At 39.2% G+C, this 27,406-nt stretch overlaps 1 protein-coding gene across 4 annotated transcripts in view; it reads left to right on the top strand.

Moving 5' to 3' along the window:
* TNPO3 (transportin 3) overlaps window positions 1-27,406 on the top strand; it is a 104,039-nt gene that overhangs the window by 72,009 nt on the left and 4,624 nt on the right. For all 4 annotated transcript variants that reach the window (XM_004046199.4, XM_063708280.1, XM_019031429.4 and 1 more), the window contains 9 exons: window positions 2,274-2,365; window positions 4,212-4,288; window positions 6,503-6,563; window positions 7,411-7,551; window positions 10,602-10,718; window positions 11,575-11,669; window positions 13,946-14,102; window positions 16,229-16,396; window positions 19,163-19,275. In XM_004046199.4, the coding sequence (XP_004046247.1) occupies window positions 2,274-2,365; window positions 4,212-4,288; window positions 6,503-6,563; window positions 7,411-7,551; window positions 10,602-10,718; window positions 11,575-11,669; window positions 13,946-14,102; window positions 16,229-16,396; window positions 19,163-19,275 (1,021 nt within the window). The remainder of the gene's footprint in view (window positions 1-2,273; window positions 2,366-4,211; window positions 4,289-6,502; window positions 6,564-7,410; window positions 7,552-10,601; window positions 10,719-11,574; window positions 11,670-13,945; window positions 14,103-16,228; window positions 16,397-19,162; window positions 19,276-27,406) is intronic.

Genomic DNA, 27,406 nt, shown 5'->3' with positions numbered 1-27,406 from the left:
CTTAAGCCTATATAATTAATTAATACTACTTGCAGTATATATAGCACCGACCTAGATTTGGGTAGAGACAACATATTCAAACTAAACACGGCTGCTTTTTAAGTTGGAAGAATAAAAAGGGAGACCAAAGAAGCATTGCCATACCAAAGAGGTAAGTGGGAGTTGAAAGGTAGTATACATGGATCAGTGCCATGAGTAGAAGTCAGGGGTCCTGGTCTCTTAGCAGCCTTTAACCATTACTGATCAGCTTATACTGAGTGATTGTCTATCCAGAGGCAAATAGCCATTGTGATGAGGCTCGGACTTAATAGAAGAACTAGAGATATTAAGCCTAGGGGAAAAGACTTAGAACAGCCTTTAAGCATGGTAGCTATTTTTAAATATTTGAAAGATGGTCTTATAAAAGAAGGATCATATTTATTTTATGAGTAGTCACTTGTCAGCCATTTATAGGGAAGCATATACTGGCTCTAGGAAGAAAACACTTAACCATACTTTCTGAACACAGATTGGGGTGCCCTGTGAGGTAATGAAATTCTTATCGCTGGTAAATTAGAGAGATTGAGGTATATTAAAGGATTGGGTAAAATAACCTGTGTGATATCTTCTAAGCCTCTGTGACTTGTTAAACAATTAGCCTTGGCAAGAGTGGATGGCTTATTTGTGAATTCTGTCCTTTGTTATTCATATGACCAGATTCCTTACCAGCTAGTGTGACTGTGCTTTTTTATATCAGATTTTCTTTTTGTACCTTGGGTTTTTGTTGTTTCCCTTCATAGGCACAGATAAATCAGAGTCAAATATTCTTATCATTTTCTAGTGGAATTTATTAACCTTGATATTGAAGTGAGGTCTAACCTGTAGTACAATGTGGCCTCCCAATTTTCAGTGGTATCTAATAGAGGTAGAAAATGGTTTTAAATTTTTATTTATTTATTTATTTTAGAGACAGGGTCTTGCTTGTTGCCAAGCTGGGATGCAGTGGCATGATCATAGCTCACTGTAACCTTGAATCCCTAGACTCAAGTGACCCTTGTGTCTCAGCTTCCCAAGTGGTGAGGACTACAGGTGCACACCACTATGCTTAGCTGATTTTTTAAATTTTTAATAGAGACAGAGTCTTGCTATATAGCCCAGGCTGGTCTTGAACTCATGGCTTCAAGTGATCCTCCTGCCTTGGCCTCCCAAAGTGCTGAGATACCAGGCATGAGCCACCACGCCTGGCTGAAAACTTTTTAAAGTAACATACTTTTCTATAGGAATTAATTAAAAGGAAAATCATGCTGAAATTAGGCTTTTCCCTCCTAGTTTTAAAGAAAAGTCTAACTCATCTATGGCTTATAGATGGCCAAGAAGATTCACTCTGTTTTTTTAATTCAAATTTGAAGGTTTAGGGATAAATTACTGTTCTGTTGAATGAAACTTCAGGAAATGAAAACATTTATATTCAAGGTGTTTTTTGACCTAGAAGGGACCTAGGCTAATATGTAATCCTTTGGATTTGGGGAAGGTGTTTCAGCAGTTGGTGGGGTTAGAATGGGGATTGCAGCAAGACGGAGGCTGAGTAGGAAGGGTCTGGACCTTCTGTCTCCACTTGAACCTAACTGCCTCTTTTGGTTTTTCTTTTTAACCTATTTTATTGGAGTTCTAAGTCAAGATTTGTTTAGGAGGGAAAAAGAAGGGGGTAGGAGGCTTTTGTAACTATTTTTTTAAAAATGAAAGAAAGGCAAATTTAACTGTTACTTTGCTGTTCAAGTCACTTATTTCATAAAGAAACTGAAGCCCAAAGAAAATGTCTCTTATAACCTCACAGAGAGTGTTATGGTGTAAGAGTGAAATCTCTAATTTCAGCCCATTCTTCTAAAAGCATTATGTCAGAATTTCTCTTGTGATAAGAATTGCTGGAAGTATTTATCAAAAATAAAGACTCTCTTTGACCCACTAAATCAGAATCTCTGGGAAGTCTGAGAAACATTACACTATGGTATACATTTTAAAATAGCTTTGCCATTGGCTTTGTGAAGGAGATTTTAAAAGTCTTTGACAAATATTAACTTCAGTTGTAAGTGTTAATCAGTCTTAGCCTTCTGAGCCCAATAAAGAAAAAACAACTGTAAATAACAAAGTGTTGTCATTTTAAAAAACAATGCTGATCTTTTTAAAAGAATGGAACCAAACCAGTTTGCTTTTTCTGGTCACTCATATGATGTAGACCAGTTAAGTTACCTCAATTCAGCGTTTATTTTTCATTTGTATCTTCCTTTGTTTTTCAGGGACAGCACTTGTCCTAGCCCGATTACCTTTGGATAAGATTACCGAATGTCTTAGTGAACTATGTTCTGTTCAGGTTATGGCATTGAAAAAGGTAAGTCCAATTAAGGAAGGTGTGAAACAAATATAAGATGTTTACATGTTAAAAATGAAAAGATAAAATTACTTATTTACAGATCTTTTGTCTACCTAGAAAATCCAAGAAAATGCACTAAGAATTTATTAAAATTAATGTAATCAAAGTAGCTGCATACAATAAATATTTCAGAATTAATAGATTCTCATTATATCAGTGTTAACAGAAAAACCAAATTTTATAAAATGTTTTAAAGAGGTTTGTCCTGAGCCAGTATGAGTGACCACAGCCCAGGGAAACCCAGTCTCGAGGAGTTCTGAGAAAGTGTGCTTGAGGTGGTGAGATTATGGTTTGGTTTTATACACTTCAGGGATGTAGGAGTTACAGGCAAATACATAAATCAAAATATGGAAGGTATACATTGGTTTAGTCTAAAAAGATGGGCTGTCTTGAAGTGGGGGCTTACAAGTCATAAGTGGATTCAGAGATTCTTTAATCTGCAGTTGGTTAAAGGAACAAAAAGCTTGGAGCTAGCAGAAAGGAATGTTTAAGTTAAGGTTGCTATGTCAGAGTCAGCCATAACTCTGACAGTTTAATAAGATTGATGGGCTATAGATGTGACTTAACTCTTGCCTTCTGTGGCCTCAGATCTTGTTTATAATTTGGTAAAGGAGTCTTTGATCAGCCGGGTGTCGTGGCTCATGCCAGTAATCCCAGCATTTTGGAGGCCTAGGCAGGTGGATCATTTGAGGTCCGGAGTTAGAGTCTGACCAACATGGTGAAACCCTGGTCTCTACTAAAAATACAAAAAATTAGCCAGGTGTGGTGACGCACATTTGTAATCTCAGCTACTCGGGAGGCTGAGGCGGGAGAATCACTTGAACCTGGGAGGTGGAAGTTGCATTGAACCAAAATCGCGCCATTGTACTCCATCCTGGGTGGCAGAGCAAGACTCCACCTCAAAAAAAGAAAAAAAAAAAAGGTCTTTGATCGGTCTTATGATCTCCATTTAACATTAATGCTGGCCACTTGCACCTAAACTCCGAAAGATAGGGAGTATAACAAAACATATCTGACCTCCCTTCCCATCATGGCTGAGAGCTCCGTTTTTAAGATTTCTCTGGGGTCCCCATGGCAACAGGAGGGGCCTGTTCGGTTGGTGGGAGACTTAGGATTTTATTTTTAGTTTACATTGGTAATCATCAGTTAGAAAATGTAATGGGAAAAGAATTCATTCAAGTTAGCAATCAACGCCAGAACCTACCATGTTTCCTTAAAGGATATTTTAAAGATGTCAACTCTTCTCCAGTTATATTTATAGTGCAATAACTTTAGACATACCAATGGGATTTTTAGAACTTGATAAAATAATTCTGTAGTTCATCTCTGATGATTTACTAATGGGAGTATCTAAGAAATTTTAGGAAAGAAGAGTAAGAGACAATTTGCTTAAAATATATTACAAAGCTATAATAATTTTAAAGCCTTATAATATAAAGCTAAACATATAATCTTTTACATATTGTGTAACATAACGTATATACAATCTATATTATGTAATATGTAATAATAATTAAAGTAAATGGGAAAAAATCAAATGATACTGTTTTCTACTCCTCAGTAATCAGACAGTAAAATGTAGCAATATGTAGTCTTGGCCAGGATGCAATAAGATGGAGGAAAATAATTTGACAATATAAATTAAAATTTGCACCATTTGAGTAACTTTTAGGACTTTATATACTTTTAGGACTTTATATAAGGAAATAAGCAGAGATTGAGACAAAGTTTGATGTATGTTGCAGTGTTGGCTGTAGATTTGTACATGTGACAATTGGGTGTTAATGTCCTTTTGTCTCTTCAGCTGTTGTCTCAAGAGCCCAGCAATGGCATATCCTCAGATCCCACAGTGTTCTTAGATCGCCTTGCAGTGATATTTAGGTAAGAAAGGAGATCTGGATGCCTTACTTGGGTTAAAGGCTCAAATGAAACCATTGTGTATTGAAGTAAGCAAGTATTTTTTCCTCATACTTCCAAGTATCTCCCTATGTTTGGAGACTAATTAAACCAGCTGTTACCTGAAGTTCTGGGGCAAAGGCAAATTCTAAGAATTCATTCCTGGTAGGTCTTTATGTTAAAATACTCTTTAAAAAGTGGAAGGCCGGGAGCGATGGCTCACACCTGTAATCCCAGCACTTGGAAGGCCAAAGCAGACAGATTGCTTGAGCTCAGGAGTTCGACACCAGCCTGGGCAACGTGGCAAAACCCTGTCTCTACCAAAAATATAAAAAATTAGCTGGGTATGGTGGCATGGGCCTGTGGTCCCAGCTATTTGGGAGGCTGAGGTGGGAGGATCACTTGAGCCTGGGAAGCAGAGGTTGCAGTGAGCTAAGATCACGCCACTGCACTCTAGCCTGGGTGACAGAGTGAGAACCTCATCTCAAAAAAAAAAAAAAAGACTCTTTAAAAATGGAATTCTTTTGGTCTCCAGTTCTGTGGAGACCAAAAGACCAAACTTTCACATATATCATCATTCCACATGCATCAGAATCACCTGGGCTTATCAAAACACAGATTGCTAGATCCCATCCCCTCAGTGTCTGATTCATTGGATCTTGGGTAGGACCTGAAAATTTGCATTCCTGATAATTCCCAGGTGATGCTGATGATTCTGCTTGCTAATCCAGAGACCACACTTTCAGAACCATCGCTATATATAGTGTATGGGTACAAAAATACAATGAATTTTCTTCAGTGATCAGGTGAAATTAATGCATCTTTGAAGTGAAGAGGAGGATCCTAATGATTAAAAAGGCATTTGAGTGACAGTTTTCAAAGAGTAATTCTTACTGAGTAACATAATTTATAATTTTTGGGACCCATGTATAACTGGAATGTTATAGTAATCATTGTGTAGAAGCCTGTGTGGGATAAATATTTTAAAAGATAATGTGTTACTAGTTATTGTCAACAGATATCTTTCTCTCAGTTGGTGCAATGTTTTCCTTTTATAATTAGGAGAGCCCTATTAACATGCCATTCTGAGAACCTATTAACAGTAACCCTTATTTCACAGTAAATGAAAGAAAATCTGAAATAGATGTAAATACTTAAAGTTAAATTTTTATTAAGCTGCTGTTGAGCTTTTTAAAACTAAAGAGTAGCTTTCCTTTAAAGTAGTTTGTAGTTAATTATGTGTGTTTTTTTTTTTCCTGCTTTTCTTCAAATTGTGAGCTATCGAACTAGACAGAGGAGTTGTATTTGACTGATTGTGGATAGTACATTGGATTCAAACTAGAACTACAACATCTTTGGACTACAGTTCCTATAGCTTTTAGTCTTTTAATGCAAGGAATGAAGCAATACTTGGTTTCTAGTAGTGGATTTAGACAACCTGTGTATATTTTTTTGTTAATTAGGAAGAAACTACATATTCAGGTTTGGTTTTGTTGTTGTTGTTGTTGTTGTTGTTTTTGTTTGTTTGTTTTTGAGATGGAGTTTTACTTCATCCACTTGTTGCCCAGGCCGGAGTACAATGGTGTGATCTTGGTTCACTGCAACCACTGCCCCCCACGTTCAAGTGATTCTTCTGCCTCAGCCTCCTAAGTAGCTGGGATTATAGGCATGCGCCACCACCAGCCTCCCAAGTAGCTGGGATTATAGGCATGCACCACCACCAGCCTCCCAAATATCTGGGATTACAGGCATGTGCCACCACGCCCGGCTTATTTTTGTATTTTTAGTAGAGATGGGGTTTCACCATATTGGTCAGGCTGGTCTTGAACTCCTGGACTCAGGTGATCTACCCGCCTTGGCCTCCCAGAGTGTTGGGATTACAGGCGTGAGCCACCACACCCAGCCCATATTTGGGTTTATAAAGGGAAAAATGGAAAAGATAGCCATAGTGCCTCACAGCCCATCTACCCAAAGTTGGATTGAATTTGCATGTTCTATTGGAAGTGACTTAAAGGTGGCCAAAAAATGATAGGATGATTTAAAGGATGTGCTTATAAAGGTGATGTAAGCAAATGACTTTATCATCTGGTTTTCTTTATTTGGTGAAAATGATACTAAGTAAGCAAGCAGGGATCAGGGCTCTGGGTCCTCAGTGAAATTGGTCTTTGTTCACTATTTTGGGCTGTTGTCTTTTCCCAGGCATACCAATCCCATTGTGGAAAATGGACAGACTCATCCATGTCAGAAAGTCATACAGGAAGTAAGTGCTAATGGATGCTTGTGGAATCAAGGCTTGCTTCTTTTTTCCTTACAGGGCTTTGGGTAACTCACCTGAGAAGATACTGTCTTCCAAGTTCATAGGGAGATTCAGTTTGTTGATGTGGTTTCAATGAAATGAGGGACAGAGCCATCCAAATGTCTTTTATTTTAGATTTGATAACAAAACAGGCTGCAAGGGAATGCATTGAAAGACCAGAGAAGTGGTAGAAAGAGATTCACTGTGTGACTCCTAGAGTTACTAGGAGGCCTGATCAATACCAGCAGAATATTTTTGACAAAGCTAGTGACTTCGTTTTCCTCAGTGATGGCGTACTTCCCCTCTACTTTTTTCACTGAAGGTTATGTGAGGATCAAAAGTCATGTTTTAAGAATTGCTTTTGAGACTTCTGAGGACAAATTACATCAACACTAAATACTCTTAAGTGTCCAGTGGTCTCAAATGATGCCATTTCCTTAACTCTAGTCCTTTTGTTCAAATTCTTCCACCTTCCAGGAACTATCTTTAAACATCTCTTCCTGTATAGCTCGTACTGATTCTTTTCATAGCCTTTCGGGAAGTCTGAAGTTTAGGAAATTGTGTATCTCTGTCTTTTAGCAAAGTTAGACATGCTCTTCCAGTTGTAAAGAGCTACTGTTTTCTCTTGTTAAGTGATAGGGTTTTGTGGTGGGTAGTCTATTGAACCTGAGCATGCTGGCCATGTGTGTTCCTATACAGAAAGTTTTGTCCCAGTTATTTAAAAGCTAAATGAGGTGTTACCAACTTAGCAGTTTTTCAGGTCCTAGTTGTTGATTATTTTCTTTCTTGTGCTCTTTTACTTTTGACCCAGATATGGCCAGTTTTATCCGAGACTCTAAATAAGCACCGAGCTGATAATCGGATTGTAGAGCGTTGTTGCAGGTGCCTGCGCTTTGCTGTTCGCTGTGTAGGCAAAGGATCTGCAGCACTGCTGCAGCCACTAGTCACACAGGTAAAGTTATCTGTTGCGGGGGGACGTGTTCCATGTACAGAATTTGAAATAGGCAGGGTGCAGTGTGGCTCACGTCTGTAATCCCAGCACTTTGGGAGGCCTATGCAGGCGGACCACCTGAGGTCAGGAGTTCAAGACCAGCCTGGCCAACATGGTGAAACCCTGTCTCTACTAAAAATACAAAAATTAGCCAGGCATGGTGGCGGGCACCTATAATCCTAGCTACTCGGGAGGCTGAGGCAGGAGAATCGCTTGAACCCAGGAGCTGCACTGCACTCCAGCCTGGGTGACAGAGCAAGACTCCATCTCAAAAAAAGAATTTGAAATAGGAGCCTTTAGAACAAAAACTTTGCTGATGAAATGAAACACTTTTGTATTTATTAACAAACTAAAAAAACACTTGAAAGAGATTAGTGCCTGTGATAGGTACATTGTCTATAAGGGAAACAGCCTAAAATCACTTCTGTATAGTAGCTATAGCAGTATTCTAAGTAGCAATACAGTCCAGTGTGAAATTCTGTGAAGCGAATGACTTGGGCTCAGTACTTATATACTAATGGTAAGCATTTTCATATTGAGATCCTTGGGAAAAAAATGTAGCAAGTCAGACTTTGCTGTTTCTTTGCCCAAAGGGATTTTCTTCAATCTTGGCCACAGTTAGTTGTCCACAGAAGTCTCTTGTCAAAAAATAAATTTGACTCTTTTAGTCATTAAGATTGATATGTAATTATGATGGTATGACTCACTAAATGATGTTCTCTAAAATCATATTCTCATCTAGAACTGTATGAGATGCCTATGCTTAAGTCACTAAGTAATTGTGTTGATGTTAACCTTAGAGCAGGGCCAGGATGCCAGTGCCTAGGGCACAAGATTTAGGGACACAAGGCAAAGTGCCAGTCCTGCATTTGCAGGGCTCTGAGGTGCTTTCTGAAATTTTGTACCCATGCTGTGAGGAAAACAGTCACAGAGCTCCAGGCTAGAGTCATACCCCACCCAACCTGAAGTGACCATGCTCCACCTAGGGAGAGCACCTAGGGTGCAGATTTTAAGGAGGTCCTGGCCTTAAGAATGAGTTCCCCCTGGCCAGGCGCAGTGCCTCACGCCTGTAATCCCAGCACTTTGGGAGGCCGAGGTGGGTGGATCACTAGGTCAGGAGTTCAAGACCAGCCTGGCCAAGATGGTGAAACCCCATCTCTACTAAAAATACAAAAAATTAGCCGGGCACAGTGGCAGGCGCCTGTAGTCCCAGCTACTCATGAGGCTGAGGAAGGAGAATCATTTGAACCCGGAGGGTGGAGGTTGCAGTGAGCTGAGATTGTGCCACTGCACTCCAGCCTGGATGACAGAGTGAAACTCCATCTCAAAAAAAAAAAGAAAAAAGAAAAAAAGAATGAGTTCCCCCTTAAATTCTGCATCATAGGTGCCCTCAACCACAGGCACAGGCGTGCTGGTGCAGTGTTGGTACTTGGATAACCTTGCCTTTCTAAATTGTAGATTTGATTAAAGGTTGTACAGGTAAATATTTCAACAGAATTTTAATTTTTAGTGATTTCTCTACTTTCACTGTATGCTGAGCACGATAATGTATGTTCGCATTTAGGCAATTGCCACCTCTGGTCAAGTGTCCCCTTCAGTGCAATACATTCTGGGTCTACTACAACTTGATAGAATGCCCCTTTGCTATTGGAGGATACCCTCATGACTTTGATACTGTTTTTTAATTCCTGCCAGTTAAGTATATGACTAACCCAATAGAGTAGGTAGCGCTGTTATATAGGAAGTGTGTTCTAGAGTCAGTACATGTGACAAAAATGAAAATTATCCTTAAAAAATCCCTTAACTCAGGAGCCAGCAATCGATAGTCAGTGGCCTTGCCACCTATTTTTGTTTTTGTTTTTTTTTTTAATGTTTTACTGAGCTATAGCCATAATTCATTTAAGTATTATCTATTGGTCATTTTTGTGCTACACTGGCAAACTTGAGTGGGCAGAAGACTGAATGGCGGACAAGATCTATACTTTTTACAAAGTAGCCCTTTAAGAAAATGTTTGGCAACCCTTGACTTAATCATTCCTTAGTAGAGCATATAATTTTGAGTTTACAACATGGAATGGATTCATAGCTCCCATCTCATGCTCATTCCATGGCATATGCCAATAGAAGAATTAAGTTACTGTATCCTTTCAGTCCCAAGTTCATAGAGTTGAATTTATGTAATAAGATCAATACATATGTACTGTGGTGGCATTTTAAATAGGTGAGTATACAATTGTTTCTTAATTCTGGGAGGATAGTGGAGTAAAAATTCTAAACAAATCATTTAAGCGCATATCATGGCCGGGCATGGTGGTGCACACCTATAGTCCCAGCTGCTCGGGAGGCTGAGGTGGGAGGATCCCTTGAGCCTGGTAGGTTGAGGCCACAGTGAGCCAAGATCTCACCACTGCACTCCAGCCTGGGCAACAGAGCGAAACCCAGTCTCTTAAAAAAAAATAATAATGTGCATATTGTGTTAAAATTTTTGCTCTGTTGAAATCCAAATATCTTCATAGAAAACACTATTTTTTACTTAAAAGATAAAATAGGTTTAGGAGCAACTCAAAATTTAAACAATGCTTTCACTGTCTTCTCCAAGATGAAGGTGTTTGATACTGTTTTCCCAACTGTGGCTATATATCCTATTTAAAAATATGACTTACCTACAGTGCAAATGAGAGCAACTTTTACGTACTGGATGAAATATTCTGTGCTGGGGTTTTGCAAATAATCCATGAGTTCCCTGATAGCTTCTAGCGTTAAGTATTAGACAACTCTTATACAGCATTGTCTTGGGAAGATGAAAGGTCAAAGGGTTGGAAGAATAGAGAACCTGAAAATCATTGAGATATTGAGCCCTGTGTTTCACAAAATAGTGCTAAGAAGCTTTATACTATGTTGCCTTAAAGAGAAGAAGCCAATCTATCTCTGAATTTCTTCCTGGAGACAGCTTCATAAGTTGGTACTTTTTGAAGGACGAAGCATTGAACTAATTGTTTTTTCCCTAACAGATGGTGAATGTGTACCACGTACATCAGCATTCCTGCTTCCTGTACCTTGGCAGTATCCTCGTGGATGAATATGGCATGGAAGAAGGCTGTCGGCAGGGACTGCTAGACATGCTCCAGGTATCTTTTCCATGAGGAGTGTAGACGCATCAGGCCTAGAGGGTCTGAAGGCCTAGCAGCGTATTCTTTACCATGTCTTTAATTCTGTTGCTTCTTTATGTTTTCCCCCAGGCATGTTGATTTCCTAATAACAGGGAGGTGGAAGCTTCCCAGTTGTTCTCTGAACAGGCCTGTTTGAGAGAATGAGAGACTGACCACATGAGTGTAATGATTATTACATGTTACTGCCTGGTTTATGCTCTTCCAGAGATAGGGTGTTTGGAGGGGGGAGGAGGTGAGAACAATGAATCTCTAAGCTCAAGCATTATTGTATTTTTAACTTCTTGCCTGGAACAGCCAACTGACTAGTTTACTTAGCAGCAGGGAGGGTTTTAGAATTAATAATAGCATTGGAAACAGCTCCTCAGATACTGCTTTTCCCTCCCTTCCAGCCACAGAGGGGAATATTGAGTTGAAGAATGTTGTTTCTTTTCCCAAGATGTCTTTTCATTTAAAATTGATATTTCATAATTATTATAAAAACTTCCACTCCCTTAGTGGACTATACCTAAATAGAATCTTTGCTTTCAGAAATTTCTAAAACTTTGAGATGACATCTGTTGAGTTTTATCAGCTAAAATCTGTTTTCTCAACCCTTTCTTAAATGTGGACTTCATAGGTGAAAACTGTTTATGTCAACTGGGAAGGATTTATGTGTTTCTTTTCCTGATCAGATTCTCATTACAATCTTTTTCTTTCCCCAGCTGTGCTTTTCTTCTTTGTTCCTTTTGTACTTATTGTAATAAATATTTGGCAAGTCTGAATGCTGTGGCATTTCTGAAAAAGCATTTCTTTTAAAATCACTGTTTTGTTTTAGGCACTGTGCATCCCCACCTTTCAGCTCCTAGAACAGCAGAATGGTCTCCAGAATCACCCTGACACTGTAGATGACCTGTTCCGGCTAGCCACCAGGTAAATCCTTCTGAAGAGCCCATTTCTTAATTGCTCATCCTATCACTGCTTAGTCTTGCCATCTGACCGTTGGTTGTTTTATTCTTGTAAAATGAAGTCACTGGAGTAAGTAGATTAATGATTCATAACCCAAAGGTAAATTGCAAGCTGATATATCCCCAGCAATGACGCAGAGTATTGCGGGAAGCAAGGGATAAAGGAGCTGAGTTCCTGCCAGGAAGGAGGGCTCACACACAAGACAATGCAGTGTGCCTGGCAAAACACTTGACTAGATCATCTCTACAGTCAGTCCTCTGTAGGTTTTAACTGTTCGTGCTGTTGCAATTTCATGTTTCACCTCAACCTTCTCTTTGAGAAGCTTAGCATCCTTTAGATATAATCAGTTTCGGAATAAAGAATGTTTGGGATTTTAAGATGCCTTAGCAGTTATCTCATACTGTATTTCTCAGCTCTACTCACAGCCTACTTTATCAGTAGCACTGATAATATGATTGCCAAACTTCTGCTTGAATTCCTTAGTCCCTAACTAAGGAATTTGAACCCAAACTGTTACCATACCAGCATTAAAAAAAAAAAAAGAAAAATCATTATTTTCAAAACAACAAAAGCCCAACTGTTATATCATTTACAAATGCAAAGTAATATTGACTTGATTGTTTCATCTTAGGATTGATTTTTTTTCTTTTTTCTTTTTTGAGATGGACTGTCACTCTGTTGCCCAGGCTGGAGTGCAATGGCATGATCTCGGCTCACTGCAACCTCTGCCTCCCGGGTTCAAGTGATTCTCCTACCTCAGCCTCCCGAGTAGTTGGGATTACAGGTGCCCACCACCATGCCCAGCTAATTTTTGTATTTTTAATAGAGACGGGGTTTTGCCATGTTGATCAGGCTGGTCTCAAACTCCTGACCTCAGGTGATCCGCCCACCTTGGCCTCCCAAAGTGCTGGGATTACAGGCGTGAGCCACCGTACCTGGCAGGATTGAATATTGAATCCTTTTTTTTGTTAGTTTTTGGATAGGTTAGAAAAACCTTTTTTTTTTCTTTTTCTTTTTTTTTTTTTTTTAGTTGATAGAATTGTTGGATGGGCTGTCACCCTCTGTTTTCTTTCCTTTTTTTTTTTTTTTGAGACAGAGTCTCGCTCTGTCGCCCAGGTTGGAGTGCAGTGGCGTGATCTTGGCTCACTGCAAGCTCTGCCTCCTGGGTTCACGCCATTCTCCTGCCTCAGCCTCCCGAGTAGCTGGGACTACAGGTACCCGCCACCACACCCAGCTAATTTTTTGTATTTTTAGTAGAGACGGGGTTTCACTGTGTTAGCCAGGATGGTCTCGATCTCCTGACCTCGTGATCCACCCTCCTCGGCCTCCCAAAGTGCTGGGATTACAGGCCTGAGCCACCACGCCCGGCACACCCTGTGTTTTCTTAGGGTATGTATTCCTTGGAAAACTAGTCCCTAAAAATGTTCTTTATACAAATGATGAAACAAGTTTGGAGTATACTGTATCTTTTTCTGAAGAGATTCTCCCTGTATATTAAAGGAACTTAGAAACCTGATAGTAGTTTAAAGCAAAAAATAAACAAGCAAAACTACTTTCAAAATCCAGCAGCATTTCCCAAGCTTACCTGAACGCACAACCTTTTCTTTGAGGGATTCCTGTTGACATCCTGGGAACTGGAATTCTGTGAACTTTAGTTTGGGAAATGCTGTTCTAGCATCTTTAGGACTTTTTAACCTAGGAGAGTTTCTACTTGTAGGTCCTTTTGACTGGTCTTTCTTGATTTATAAAATCTTAGTTGGAAATAGGATGTGGTGACACGTCTTTTAATATACTAATCTAAGATATGGTCCTTTTTTTTTAAGAGCAACTTTAGGTTCACTGCAAATTTGAGTGAAAAGTTGCTCCCATATACCCCTCCCTCCTAATACACACAGCCTTCCCCTCTATTAGCATCCCCCACCAGAGTAATACAAACAGTGACCCTATATGAACACATCATTATCACCCAAAGTCCATAGTTTACATTAGGCTTCACTCTTGGTGTACATTCTGTGGGTTTTGACAAATGTGTAATGACATGTATCCACTGTTATAGTATCATACAGAATACTTTCACTGCCAAAAAAAATCCTCTGTGTTCTGTCTATTCATCCCTTCTTCCCTGAAACCCCCCACCAACCACTGATCTTTTTTACTGTCTTCATAGTTTTGCTCTTTTACCCTGGCTGCTTTTATAGCCTAATCTTGTCATTTATACCTAGTCTCACTTTCCACACCAGGTTTATTCAGCGTAGCCCTGTCACCTTGCTGCGGAGCCAAGTAGTCATCCCTATCTTACAGTGGGCCATTGCCTCTACTACCCTGGACCACCGGGATGCCAATTGTAGTGTCATGAGGTTTCTACGAGACCTCATTCATACAGGGGTAGCCAATGATGTAAGTATAAAAATGATACCATTTTTACTTAACAGCTTTTATCTCCTATCTCTTTCTCATTCCTTAGGAGAAAACCAGCATCCCAGTATTTCCTTACTTGATCTGTATTGGTAGACATATATCATAGTGGATCATTCACTAGCCAAAATATCAACTAAGACACTTGTGCTGGGTGCTTTAGGCTATATAAAGCAGTCTAAAACTGTTCATGCTCCCAAATCATTTGGTGTCTAGTTGAAGAGAGAAACAAGTTTAAAGAGTTAAGTAACAACAAGATGCCAGTATTTGGTGTTTTTCATTTGTTTTTGAAACAGGGTCTTGCTCTGTTGCCTAGGCTGGAGTACAGTGATGTGAATCTCAAGGGATCCTCAGCCTACTGAGTAGCCAGGACTACAGACATTCAACACCATGCCTGGCTAGTTTTTATATTTTTTGTAGAGATGGCATTTCACCATGTTGCCCAGGTTGGTCTTGAACTCCTGGCCTCAAGTGATCCTCCCACCTTGGCCTCCAGTATTTGATTGTCAGATGAGTGATAAAAGTCATGATTTGTATGAGATCAGACGAGGGAAAGCTCTAGACCAAAAAGAGTTGGAATAACTTTATGGAAGGGGAGGGATTTAAATGAAGCCATGAATTAGAGGTAGAATTTTGATGGATTAGAGAGGCAGTTAGTCATACTGCCTCTAAACCAAGATCAGAGCAAGTCAGAATAGTACTAAGTTTGTTAGTAGACAGCTAAGCAGTGGGAGTAGTAAAGTGCTTCACAGGAATTTCGAAGGTAGGTTTGATTAGATGTGGAGTAGAATTGTAGACAGGGGAGAGCAGTGAAGAAGTAAGTATTCTGCATTGTATTTAGGCTATTCATTTAAGAAGTTTGGCAGTAAAAGAGAAGAAAATAACTAGAAGGGAAAGGCAATTTAAAAAATATTTTTCTCAAGGTATTAGAAATACATGTGTATTTAAAGACCACAAGAAGGGCTGGGCGCAGTGGCTCACGCCTGTAATCCCAGCACTTTGGGAGGCCAAGGCGGGCAGATCACTTGAGGTCAGGAGTTCAAGACCAGCCTGGCCAACATGGTGAACCCTGTCTCTACTAAAAATACAAAAATTGGCCAAGTGTGGTAGTGTATGCCTGTAATCCCAGTTTCTAGGGAGGCTGAGGCAGGAGAATTGCTTGAACCCAGGGGATGGAGGTTTCAGTTAGCTAAGATCAGGCCACTGCACTCCAGCCTGGGTGACAGAGCAAGACTCTGTCTCAAAAAAAAAAAAATTAAGGACCGCAAGAAGAAAAAAAGGGTTTTTTTTTCGATAGAAAAAATTAGATCTCTGATAGACGTCTTCAATTCTAATTTCAGTTGGTTTTGTTTTGTTTTGTTGTGACGTGGGGTTCCGGCTGTGTTACCCAGACAGACTGTAGTGGCCATTCACAGGCGAGATCCCACTACAGATCAGAATGGAATTTTGACCCACTCTGTTTCTGACTTGGGCTGTTCACCCCTCCCTCCTTAGGCAACCCAGGAGTGGTTCCTCGCTCCTGGGAGGTCACCACATTGATGCTGAACTTAGTACAGGCACCCATTTGGTATAGCATGCTCTAGCCCAGAACACTGGGTTCCAGCTGTTCCCCTACCTGAGCCTTTGGAGTGGCTGGGACTATGGTGTGTGCTGCCATGCCAGGCTGACTTAGTTTTTAAAAAAGGAAATAGGAACACAAGTTATTTTTCACATTAAAAAAAAATTAATACCATCACATAGAAGATGAAGAGAAAAAAATTTTTTAAATTGCTAACTTTAATTCTTAACCATGTTTTCTGTCTTCAAATCATGAAAAATATAAGCATTAATCTCTGTTGAAACCCATGTTCATTCCTTGGATACTAATAAACTCCTTCATTTTCTTTCTAAAGACAAAAAACTTCTGGACTTTGTGAATCCAGCTGTTACTTTACACACACCTGCATACACACACACACACACACACCCGCGCGTGCACACACACGCACACACACACACACACACACACACTTTCCTATTAAAGAGAAATTACTAAAGGGGAAAGAGTGCTTGGTCTTTAGGAAGTTGAGACTAGAATTTATCTGATGTTCCTGCTTTCCTACATACAGCATGAAGAAGACTTTGAATTACGGAAAGAACTGATTGGACAGGTGATGAACCAGCTTGGACAGCAGCTTGTCAGCCAGCTGCTGCACACCTGCTGCTTTTGCCTCCCCCCCTATACCCTACCAGATGTGGCTGAAGTGCTCTGGGAGATCATGCAGGTTGACAGACCGGTAAGATTGTTTTCATGAGGAATTTATCTCATAGTCCCTAAATGTAATAGGCTTTGGTTCCTTCAGGCCAACCCTAATTTTGAAACTAGCGCTGTTTTCTGTCCATGGAACCAAATTTAGGCATATTGCCAAATTAGATTGGTAGATGAAGAGGCCCGTAAAGATCAGTAATTTATTATTGAGTTCTTTAAAGCATGTTTCTATGTCACTGTCATAGGGGGTATATTACCAGAAGTAAGTATCAAGCATTGAATTCAGTCGTGTGGCTGTCCAATGTGAAATTTGTTCACTTGTGAGAGATGCCCAAATGTCAGTTATATTAGTTACATATTACTCAAGAAGTATTTAATCCTTTCAGACTTATTCTATAGCACTGTATTATTTCTTGGTGATACATCTAGCCAGAACATTTGGAAGCACGTAATTGTCAAAGTAACCCACAATGTACAGTTGGATATGTTTCCCCTTTGGATTTCTTTGAACCAGATCCTTTATCACCCACCTAAGGATGGAGTTGTTTTTTTAAAGCTATCTAATAATGCCCAAGTAATTTCAGTACTGGGCCACATGACCATAACTCAGGTTATGTGTACTGTGTGAAAGTTGAGTAGAATGGTAAAGTATAATATAACCTGAAATCATTTTTAAAATGGAATTTATAATTTTTAATATTACTGTAAAAGCAGTTCAGGAAAGTACTCATTGGGACCTAGTTAAAGTGAGCTGTCTTACAGAACCACAGAATATAAAATTTATAATAATAATATATAACAGATAGTACCTATTCCTCTCTGGTTCAATACACATGTTCCATTTCAACCTGATAGAGTAGCATATTTGTTTTTCTAAAGAAAAGTACTTTTTGAGCCTCCAGGAATCAGCAAATTTAATTCAAAAGTCCTTGACCTGAGGGAAAAAGTCTTCATACTCTGCTTAAACTTTTTTACAAATACATTTGGTTCCCAAGTAACAGAAAACTTATGTAAATCTAACTTTATGAAAACATTCTTGATTGTAAGCATATTGTTAAGTGCTAACAACAACAACAAAAAATGAGAACAAGAAGTTTGGACAGGAATAGAAACCAGGTAGCCATGTACTCTAAGGAGTGTACTGTATATCAGCCAGGCACAATGGCTCATGCCTGTCTTCCCAATACTTTGGGAGACCAAGGCAGGAGGATCACTTGATGCCAGGAGTTTGAGACTACCAGCCTGGGCAACATAGACCCCATCCCTACAAAAAAAAAAAAAATTTTTTTTTCTTTTTAATTAGCTGGGTGTGGTGGCATACATCTATAGTCCCAGCTACTCAGGAGGGTGAGGTAGGAGGATTGCTTAAGCCCAGGAGTTCCAGCCTGCAGTGAGCTATGATCATGCCACTGCACTCCAGTCTGAGCTGCATAGCAAGACCCTGTCTCAAAAAAGAAAAAGTTTGCTATATAACAACTATTATGTATTTTTAAGAATTAAGGAGCTGTTATGTATCCATAATTAAGAAATGCTTCGTACTTCATGAGCATTTATAATACTTTTGCTCTGGCCTATTATGGTCATAAATGAATATGATGGGAAAATATATAATGTAAAAAAAATTAGGTATAAAAGAGTAATTTTACAGCCCAAAACTATGACTGAAGTATACATTCCACTTAAGAAAGGGATGAAGAAATATTAGTGCTGACCCAAAGGACAACAATTAAACTGAAAATAAGAACCCAGAGGAAGTCTGTAGAATTTTTATTTTAGAAAGGAAGGAAGTAAAGGGAGTAGACAATTTTTGTGCATAGGAAAGGCATAAAGAGAATTCTCAGATATACTTATATAAAAAATATATAAGTAAATTAAACAGCAACAAGAACAAGGGTTTTTAATACAAAGAACAGGCAGATATCACAAAGGAACTGAATGGATAGGACTTATTCTGAGAGAGATGGCCTTAAAATCCTTAAGATTCTGGACTCATATGTCTCATATGTATACTTTCTGACATGGTGGCTTAGTATACTTTTTGCCCCTGCTCTTTCAGGTATCTGAACCTTTACTCTGGATCACTTTTGATCTTTAAGCTCAAGAGTTTTTGGAAATCTGTTTAATTTTAAAAATATACTGGTCAAGTGCTTACACCTATAGTTCCAGCACTTTGGGAGGATCTCTTGAGCCCAGGAGTTTGAGACCAGTCTGGGCAACATAGAAAGACTCCTCATCTCTTTAAAAAAAATTGTTTTTAATTAGCCAGGCATGTTGATGGACTTCTGTAGTCTGAGCTACCTGGGAAGCTGAGGTGGGAGGATCACTTGAGGCTGGAAGGTCAAAGCTGCAGTGCACTGCACGCCAGCCTGGGCAACAGAGTGAGACCCTGTCTCAAAAAAGAGAGAGAGAGCGAGAGAGAGTGTGTGTGTGTGTGTGTGTGTGTGTGTTCATGTTCGCATGCGTGCATATGTATATATGTCATATACGTTGTGACAGGAACAAAACAATAGCCTCATCCAGAAGAAACTTCACTTCTAAGGTGTAGAAAGTCCTTTTCTGAAATGATGCCCGCTGCCCCTTTGAAGGGAAGTCTAGGCATGCATATGCAGACTGCATCAACCCAGAGGCTTTGAAGGGCTAATGAGAGCACTTTTGTTGATTCCTTTACTTGCTCCCAAGTGTAGGGAAGTAAATGCTACTAAGGAAAATTTGTGGGGTTTTGTTAGTATCTATAGGGTCTCAGGTGAGTAAGCTATGCTTCCTTTTAAAACTCTTACCCCTCTTTCCTATACAGACTTTCTGTCGATGGTTAGAAAATTCCTTAAAAGGTTTGCCAAAGGAAACAACCGTGGGAGCCGTCACAGTGACACACAAACAACTTACAGACTTCCACAAGCAAGTCACTAGGTGAGTGATACTGGGGGTTCTTAAGGAGGTGTGGGATGTGGGAAGAAACATATCTTTATTTCTTATGCGCCCTTGGGAAATGGACAATTTATAGTCTTTAACCTTGAATTGCACAAATTGGCATTGGAAGCCAATCTGGTGGGAAAACATTCACCATGCTGTGTATGTATGTACATATATTTAACATATGTGATAACTGGTATAAGATTTTTTAACGGTAAGTGGAGGCACTGTTTCTCCCAAAGGAAAATGCACTGAGCAGCTCACTCCCCGTCAGGAGATCTGTCTGTATTTTTCTAAGTCCTTCTGAGTTTTCATCCACATTCGGGGGTCAAGAATATAGGTACCTGAGTAAGGCAAAGCATTGATTATAAAACATCAGAAAGTGATGTAGATGACAGTGAATTGGAGAATGTTCACCATGCCTAAAGATAGTCAAATTCTAATTTCAAAGAAGTTGTGTAGTCCAAACAGAACATCTGCCTGGGATACATTAGGCCCATGAGGAACTTACAATCTCTGGATTACAGCCTAAAATGTAAAGTGTGTGTGTTTTTTTTACTGTGAACATATAAATATTTTTAATACAGTTACATAGTCTTCCTAATTATTGTTTTATAGCCATAAAGGTGTTACTTGATTTCCTTATAATGCCTCTATTAGTAGACATTTAGATCATTTTTCAGTTTTTTAGTATTACAGATAATGTCAAAAATAGAGCCTTTTCCTTCTTCTGAATATTTTCCTTTAAAATGTAATCACCGAATCAAAGGTTATGAGACTTATGGTCTTAATGGTAATGACAGCAACTTAAGTTGGATTTTATAGCTAAGTGTTCCTTTGCCCTGATAGTCTTTTTATATCTAAAGTCTTTAGTTTTGTCTAAATTTTAGGCAATGACTTATAATCATACAGTGTGGAAAGATATATGGGTCAAAGAAGGAATGTTATAGCAAGGTTAGTAGTAGTGAAAAAACTGGAAATATTCTAATTGCCCATCAATAGAGAAAAGTTAAATAATTAACAGAAGCTTATACTAGTAAATAGTCCCAAAGATGAACAAGGAAGAAGAAATATGTGATAATATGGAAAAATATACAATACAAATTGTAAAGGTTAAAATAACAGTATTATATAACCTAACTTGAGCTTTTAAAATAATTTAAAAATTTTTTAACTGTTATAAAAATACACATAACATGAAATTTACAGTATTAACCATTTTTATAAATGCATAGTTCAGTAGGGTTAAGTATATATTCATGTTGTTGCACAACCAATCTCAAGAACTTTTTCATCTTGTAAAACTAAAACTATACACATTAAGCAACAATTCTCCATTCTCCCCTCTCCCCATCTCCTGGCAATTAACTTCGTACTTAATGTTTGAGTCTGACTACTCTAGATACCTCATATAAGTGAGATCATACAGATTTGTCTTTTTGTGATTAGCTTACCTCACTTAGTATAATGTCCTTAGGATTCATCTATGTTGTAGCGTGTGCCAGAATTTTCTTCCATTTAAAGGCTAAATAATAGTCCATTGTGTGCATATACCACATTTTATTTATCCTTTCATCTGTTGATGGCCATTTGGGTTGCTGTTGTGAGTAAGGCTGCTATAAACACAGGTGTACAAATATCTCTTTCAGCCCCTGCTTTCAATTCTTTTGGATACCCAGAGGTAGAATTGCTGGATAATATGGTGATTCTATTTAATCTTCTTTAATTTTTTGAAGAACCATCATACTGTTTTCCATAGCAGCTGCACCATTTTACATTCCCACTAGCAGTGCACAAAGTTCCAATTTCTCCACATCCTCACCAACACTTGTTATTTTCTGGGTTTTTGAGAGTAGCCATCTTAGCATTTCACACCAAGTGTGAAGTGATATCTCATTGCGGTTTTCATTTGCATTTCCCTAATGATTAGTGATGTTAAGCATCTTTTCATATGCTTATTGGCCATTTGTTTTATCTTCTTGGAGAAATGTCTATTCAAGTGCTTTGCCTATTTAAAAATTGGGTTTCTTTTGTTGTTTAGTTGCAGGAGTTCCTTTTATATTTGGGATATTAATTCCTTATCAGGTACATGATTTGCAAACATTTTCCTCCATTCTTTAGGTTGCCTTTTCATTCTGTTGATTGTGTCCCTTGATGCACAGAAGTTTTTAATTTTGTTGTCGCCTAGTTTATCTGTTTTGCTTTTGTTGTCTGTTTGGTGTCATATCTAGGAAATCATTGCCAGATTTCATGTCATGAAGTTTTCCGCCTAGGTTTTCTTGTAAGAGTTTTACAGTTTTAGGTCTTGTATCATGTCTTTGATCCTTTTTGAGTTAATTTTTATATGTGGTATTAGGTAAGGGTCCAGCCTCTTTCTTTTGCTTGTGGATATCCAGTTTTCCCAGCACCATTTGTTGAAAAGACTGTCCTTTCTGCACTGAATGGTCTTGACATCCTTGTTGAAAATCATTTGACCATATACAGGAGAATTTATTAATGGGCTCCCTGTTCTATTCCATTGGTCTATGATGTATTTCTTTATGTCAATACCATGCTGTTTTGATTACTGTGGCTTTGTAATAAATTTTAGAATCAGGAATATGAGGCCTGCAATGTTCACTTTAAAGATTGTTTTGGTGGCCAGGCGCGGTGGCTCACACCTGTAATCCCAGCACTTTGGGAGGCCGAGGCAGGCAGATCACGAGGTCAGGAGATTGAGACCATCCTGGCTAAAACAGTGAAACCCCATCTCTACTAAAAACACAAAAAATTAGCCGGGCGTGGTGGTGGGCACCTGTAGTCCCAGCTACTCGGGAGGCTGAGGCAGGAGAATGGCGTGAACCCGGGAGGCGGAGCTTGCAGTGAGCCGAGATTGCACCACTGCACTCCAGCCTGGGCGACAGAGCGAGGCTCCGTCTCAAAAAAAAAAAAAGATTGTTTTGGCCACTTGGGGACCCTTGAAATTCCGTATGAATTTTAGGGTAGATTTTTCTGTACAAGAGGTTGTTGGGATTTTGATGGGGATTGTATTGAATCTATAGATTGCTTTGAGTAGTATTGAAATCTTAACAATATTAAATCTCCAAATCGACAAATACAGTATATTGTTCCATTTATTGGTGTCTTTAATTTCTTTCAGCTTCTTTTGTAGTTTTCAGTGTATAAGTTTTTCACCTCCTTGGTTAAATTTTTTCATAAGTTTTTTTTATGCTATTGTAAACGAACCAACTTGTACTTTAAAGAGCTGTTTTATTATAAATTATACACACACACACAGGCTACTTTCTGCACAGTAAGTTTTCGGAAAGATATATAAGTGAGACTAGGAGGGGAAGGGAGGCTTTTCGTTTCATAACTTTCTGCACTATGTGCACTTTTTTATGAGCATAAATTACACTTTTATGGGTAAAATCAGATATAGAAGGGAAGGAAAATGAACTTTAAGCAGTGGTACAAGAGCTAGTTGTCTTTTCTCAGAATTGATTTCTTAATGTCACTTTCCAAAATAGTTTACTTTCTCATCTTCTGGAATGTCTCCAACAATTTTGTTAATGTTAAAATCCCAAACCATGGAATGCTATTATTTTATATTTCACTAAGTGGCTTAAGTAGTAAGCCCAGTATGCCCCAGAAATAACTCACTTTTAGCCATAGATCAAGTGACATGCATGACTGAAAAATAGCATGTGACCCTTCATGACACATTTTGCCAGAAGTGGGGATTTCCCCTCCACTGGGTAGGCATATATTGACTGGGGTGACCTTAAAAATTCTTTGATTGCTTTTACTATGAATCTTCTCAGTAGAAGTAGTATTCTGTCTACAAGCTGTCTCAGGGGAAAGAAGTATAGTAGTTGCTTCTCTCTGCTTCTGTTTTGCATCCATTCAGTGCTGGTTACAGTATAAGGGCAGGATCGTATTGGCTCTAATTTTCCTAAAGCAAATGGGAACCTAGGGAAAACCCTCCAAAGATGGGGTTTGGAGTCAAGTATGTTGGTTTGAATCTTGCCACATACCCTATTACTTTGAACTTCAGTTTATTTATCAAGTGAAATAGGGTTAGTACTACCAGTCTCATAAGGTTATTATGAGATACCAAATGGAAATCTAAAGAAGATCTTGCACATAGTATGTGATCAGTGAATGTTAACTCCTTTCTCCTTGGAGGAGAAACTTCTAGAATGTCATTATGTACTTGCAAAACTAGCTGGGGCATGTCTCCCGTTGACTCTAAGGCAGCCACCCACACATTCTGGAATCCCACACATTGTAGAATAAGTCTTTATCAAGCCCTCTTTCCCTCAGTGGGACTAATATATGACAGATAAAATAATATGGTAAGTCTGAAATCAAGGTCATAGATATCCTTTCCTAATTTAAGATAAATCTTGGGGCAAGGAAAAGAGACCTAAGTAAAGCAGTGCTGTGGGGGGAAAAAAAAACCTGTTATCTTTGTCCTGTGATATGGGAAAATAAGGTGCACCACCAACCTGACCTACTTGATCTTCCATTACTAAACAAGTTTTGCAGCTCTTCCTATAGCAGGCTGTAACATATGTAACATAGTGGTGGGAAATGAACAGAAGTAAGAGCTAATGTAGAGGTGCTAGAGAAAGGACTTGAGATTGCTCATCTCCTCTTAGTAATTCTCTTCCTCTAGAATGCCTGTAGTAGACAAGACAGAAAGCCCTTGAGCTTTCTGTCCCATGCATGACTCAGTCTCCCTTTTGATTTTAAGGTCCGTAACACCTGCCTCAACATGCTACTTTGTTTGCCATTCTGGCAGAGAGGGTGAACTGGTTCAGTTTCATTTCAGCAAGTCCAAGCCTGCTTTTCACATGGTACTGGTAATTAATTCCCTAGCTTTTTCAGTTGGTCAACTTGAAGAAAGCTGGGACGTTTCAGTCTAAAATAACATTCTTGCTTTCCAATGCCAAATGAACCTATCATTAACTAAGACCAATTGGGACTAGAAGAAACCCTGCCATCATTTCCATTTCTCCATCTTGGTGTTTATTCTATGACTACTTGTCACTTGCCTGGGGCTCTTCAAAGCCAAAAGGTGTTGAACATGGGAAGCATTGATACTGGAATTAGAGGCCAGTAAGGGGTTGAATCCCTAGTCAAGTCATCAGAGTTTCATTATTTTCTGTTACCTAACAGGTCATCGGATCAAAAGGATCTCATTTCTCAGCACTCCCCTAGTAATCTTATGGGGCTCGAGAAATAGTGACCATAAAAGCTTTCAGAAATATGGTGGAAGGATAGGAATTTGGGGACTAGAAGCCAGAAAACAGAATCTAAAAAATACTGGCAGTTAAAAAAGTAAATAAATAAAAAGCTAAGAAATATCAAACGTCAGAAGGACTGAGACAGAAAATACAGTCATGTGTTACTTAATGATGGGAATATGTTCCAAGAAATGTGTCATTAGGTGGTTTAGTTGTTGTGCAAACGTCATGGAGTATACTTCTACAAACCTAGATGGTATAGCCTACCGGACACCTGGTCTATATAGTGTAGCCGATTGCTCCTAGGCTACAAACCTGTATAGCAGGTTACTGTACTGAATACTGTAGGCAATTGTAACACAATGGTAAGAATTTGTATATCCAAACATATCTAAACATAGAAAAGGTACAGTAAAAATACAGTATAAAAGAGAAAAAAAAGGTATACCTGTATGAGGGCACTTACCATGGATGGAACTTGCAGAACTGGAAGTTGCTCTAGGTGAGTCAATGAGTGAGTGGTGAGTGAATAGGCGGCCTAGGACATTACCGTACACTACTGTAGACTTTTTATAGATACTGTATACTTAGGCTACACTAAATTTATAAAAAAAAATTTTTTCATCAATAATAAATTAACCCTTGGCCAGGCGCGGTGGCTCATGCCTGTAATCCCAGCACTTTGGGAGGCCGAGGCAGGCAGATCACTTGAGGTCAGGAGTTTGAGACCAGCCTGGCCAACATGGTGAAACCCCATCTCTACTAAAAATTTAAAAAATTAGCCAGGCGTGGTGGTGGGCACTTGTAATCCCAGCTACTCAGGAGGCTGAGGCTAGAGAATCGCTTGAACCTGGGAGGCAGAGGTTGCAGTGGGCCGAGATTGTGCCACCGCACTCCAGCCTGGGCGACAGAGTGAGACGCTGTCTCAAAATAATAATAATAATAATAAATTAACTCTTGCTTACTGTAACTTTTTTACTTTATAAACTAAAATTTTTTTTAACTCTTGGACTCCTTTGTAATAACACCTAGCTTAAAACACAAATTGTACAGCTCATTAAAAAATTTTTTCTATCTTTATAAGCTTTTTTCTATTCTTAAAATTACTTTATTTTTTTTTTTAGCTTTTAAACTTTTTTGTTAAAAGCTAAGACACAAACACATATTAGCCTAGACCTACACAGGGTCAAGATCATCAATATCACTGTCTTCCACCTTTTTACATCTTGTCCCACTTAGAAGGTCTTCAAGGGCAGTAACACACATGGAGTTGCCATCTCCTAGGATAACAATGTCTTCTTCTGGAATCCCTCCCGAAGGACCTGCCTGAGGCTGTTTTACAGTAATTTTTTTTTTTTGTAAGTAGAAGGAATATACTCTAAATTAATGATAAAAAGTGTAGTATAGTAAATACCTAACCCAGTAATATAGTTGCTTATGATCAAGTATTGTGTACTGTAGATAATTGTTTGTGTTGTCCTTTTATATGACTGGCTGTGCAGTAGGTTTGTTTATACCAGCATCACCACAAGCATGTGAGTAACGCAACGTGCAGTTGTTCATCTCTATTATACTCATAGGATCACTGTCATACATGCAGTCCATCATTGACCAAAACATCATTGTAGCACATAACTATAGTTCTAACATTCATGGAGCTTTTTCTTTTTTTTGAGACGGAGTCTTGCTCTGTCGCCCAGGCTGAAGTGTGGTGGTGTGATCTCAGCTCACTGCAACCTCCGCCCCCTGGGTTCAAGCGATCCTCCAGCCTCAGCCTCCTGAGTAGCTGGGATCACAGGTGCCCACCACCACACCCGGCTAATTTTTGTCTTTTTAGTGGAGATGGGTTTCACCATGTTGGCCAGGCTGGTCTCAAACTCCTGACCTCAGGTGATCTACCCGCCTTGGCCTCCCAAAGTGCTGCGATTACAGGTGTGAGCCACCGCGCCCGGCCTCAAGGAGCTTTTTGATCCATTTCTATGGGCTCCCCACCAAGGACACTTCAGTTAAACATTTGGCTGAAGTGTTTGACACCAAAGCACTTGCAGATAGGATTGGGGCAGAAGCCAAGTTGACAGTGTCACCTGTCCCTCATTTCACCCTATCGCACTAAAGTTCTCCCACACTTGCATTTCAGTTTCAATACTTTTTCTCATGTGCCACAAAGGAGGCTGTGAAGTTATCATTTCCAAAGTCTCTGCTGGGCACAGTGACTCACGCCTGTAATCACAGCACTTTGGAGGCTGAGGCAGGACGATAGCTTGAGCCCAGAGGTTCGAGCAGCCTGGGCAACACAGTGAGACCCTGTTTCTATCTGTTTCTATTTGTTCTGAAAACAAAACAAAACAAAACAGAAGTCTCTTGAAGAAGGGTAAAATTTAAAACATGTAAGACATTAGGATAGCAAAAAAATCTCGGTCTCCAGCACTGTTCTAACTTTCAGGGTTTTCTATTATCCTAGTCCCTTGTGATAACACACCACATAGCAACTTCTCTTGGGTTACAGATCTTCCTCCTTCCTGACATTGGGAGCATGAGTGATATGGGCTCACATACCCTGGCTGCCTACTTAACAGTCAGTATTAATTTGGAAGTAAAATGAGAAATGTAACACTTAAATTGAAGCTTATTAAATCCACAGAGGTAATGGCAATTCCAATAAAGCCAAAAGACCTTTCTCATTTTCTTTTTTCTTTTTTTTGAGACAGGGTCTCACTCTGTTGCCCAGCCTGGAGTGCAATGGCACAATCATGGCTCACTGCAACCTCAACCTCCCCAGCTCAGGTTATCCTCCTGCCTTAGCCTCGTGAGTAGCTGGGACCACAGGTGTGGACCACCACACCCAGCTAAGTTTTAAATTATTTGTAGAGACGGGGTCTCCCTGTGTTGGGATTACA

This window comes from Gorilla gorilla, chromosome 6 (genome assembly GCF_029281585.2).
Source record: "Gorilla gorilla gorilla isolate KB3781 chromosome 6, NHGRI_mGorGor1-v2.1_pri, whole genome shotgun sequence".
Classification (NCBI taxonomy): Eukaryota; Metazoa; Chordata; class Mammalia; order Primates; family Hominidae; genus Gorilla; species Gorilla gorilla.
This window is presented reverse-complemented; position numbering and strand designations above follow the sequence as displayed.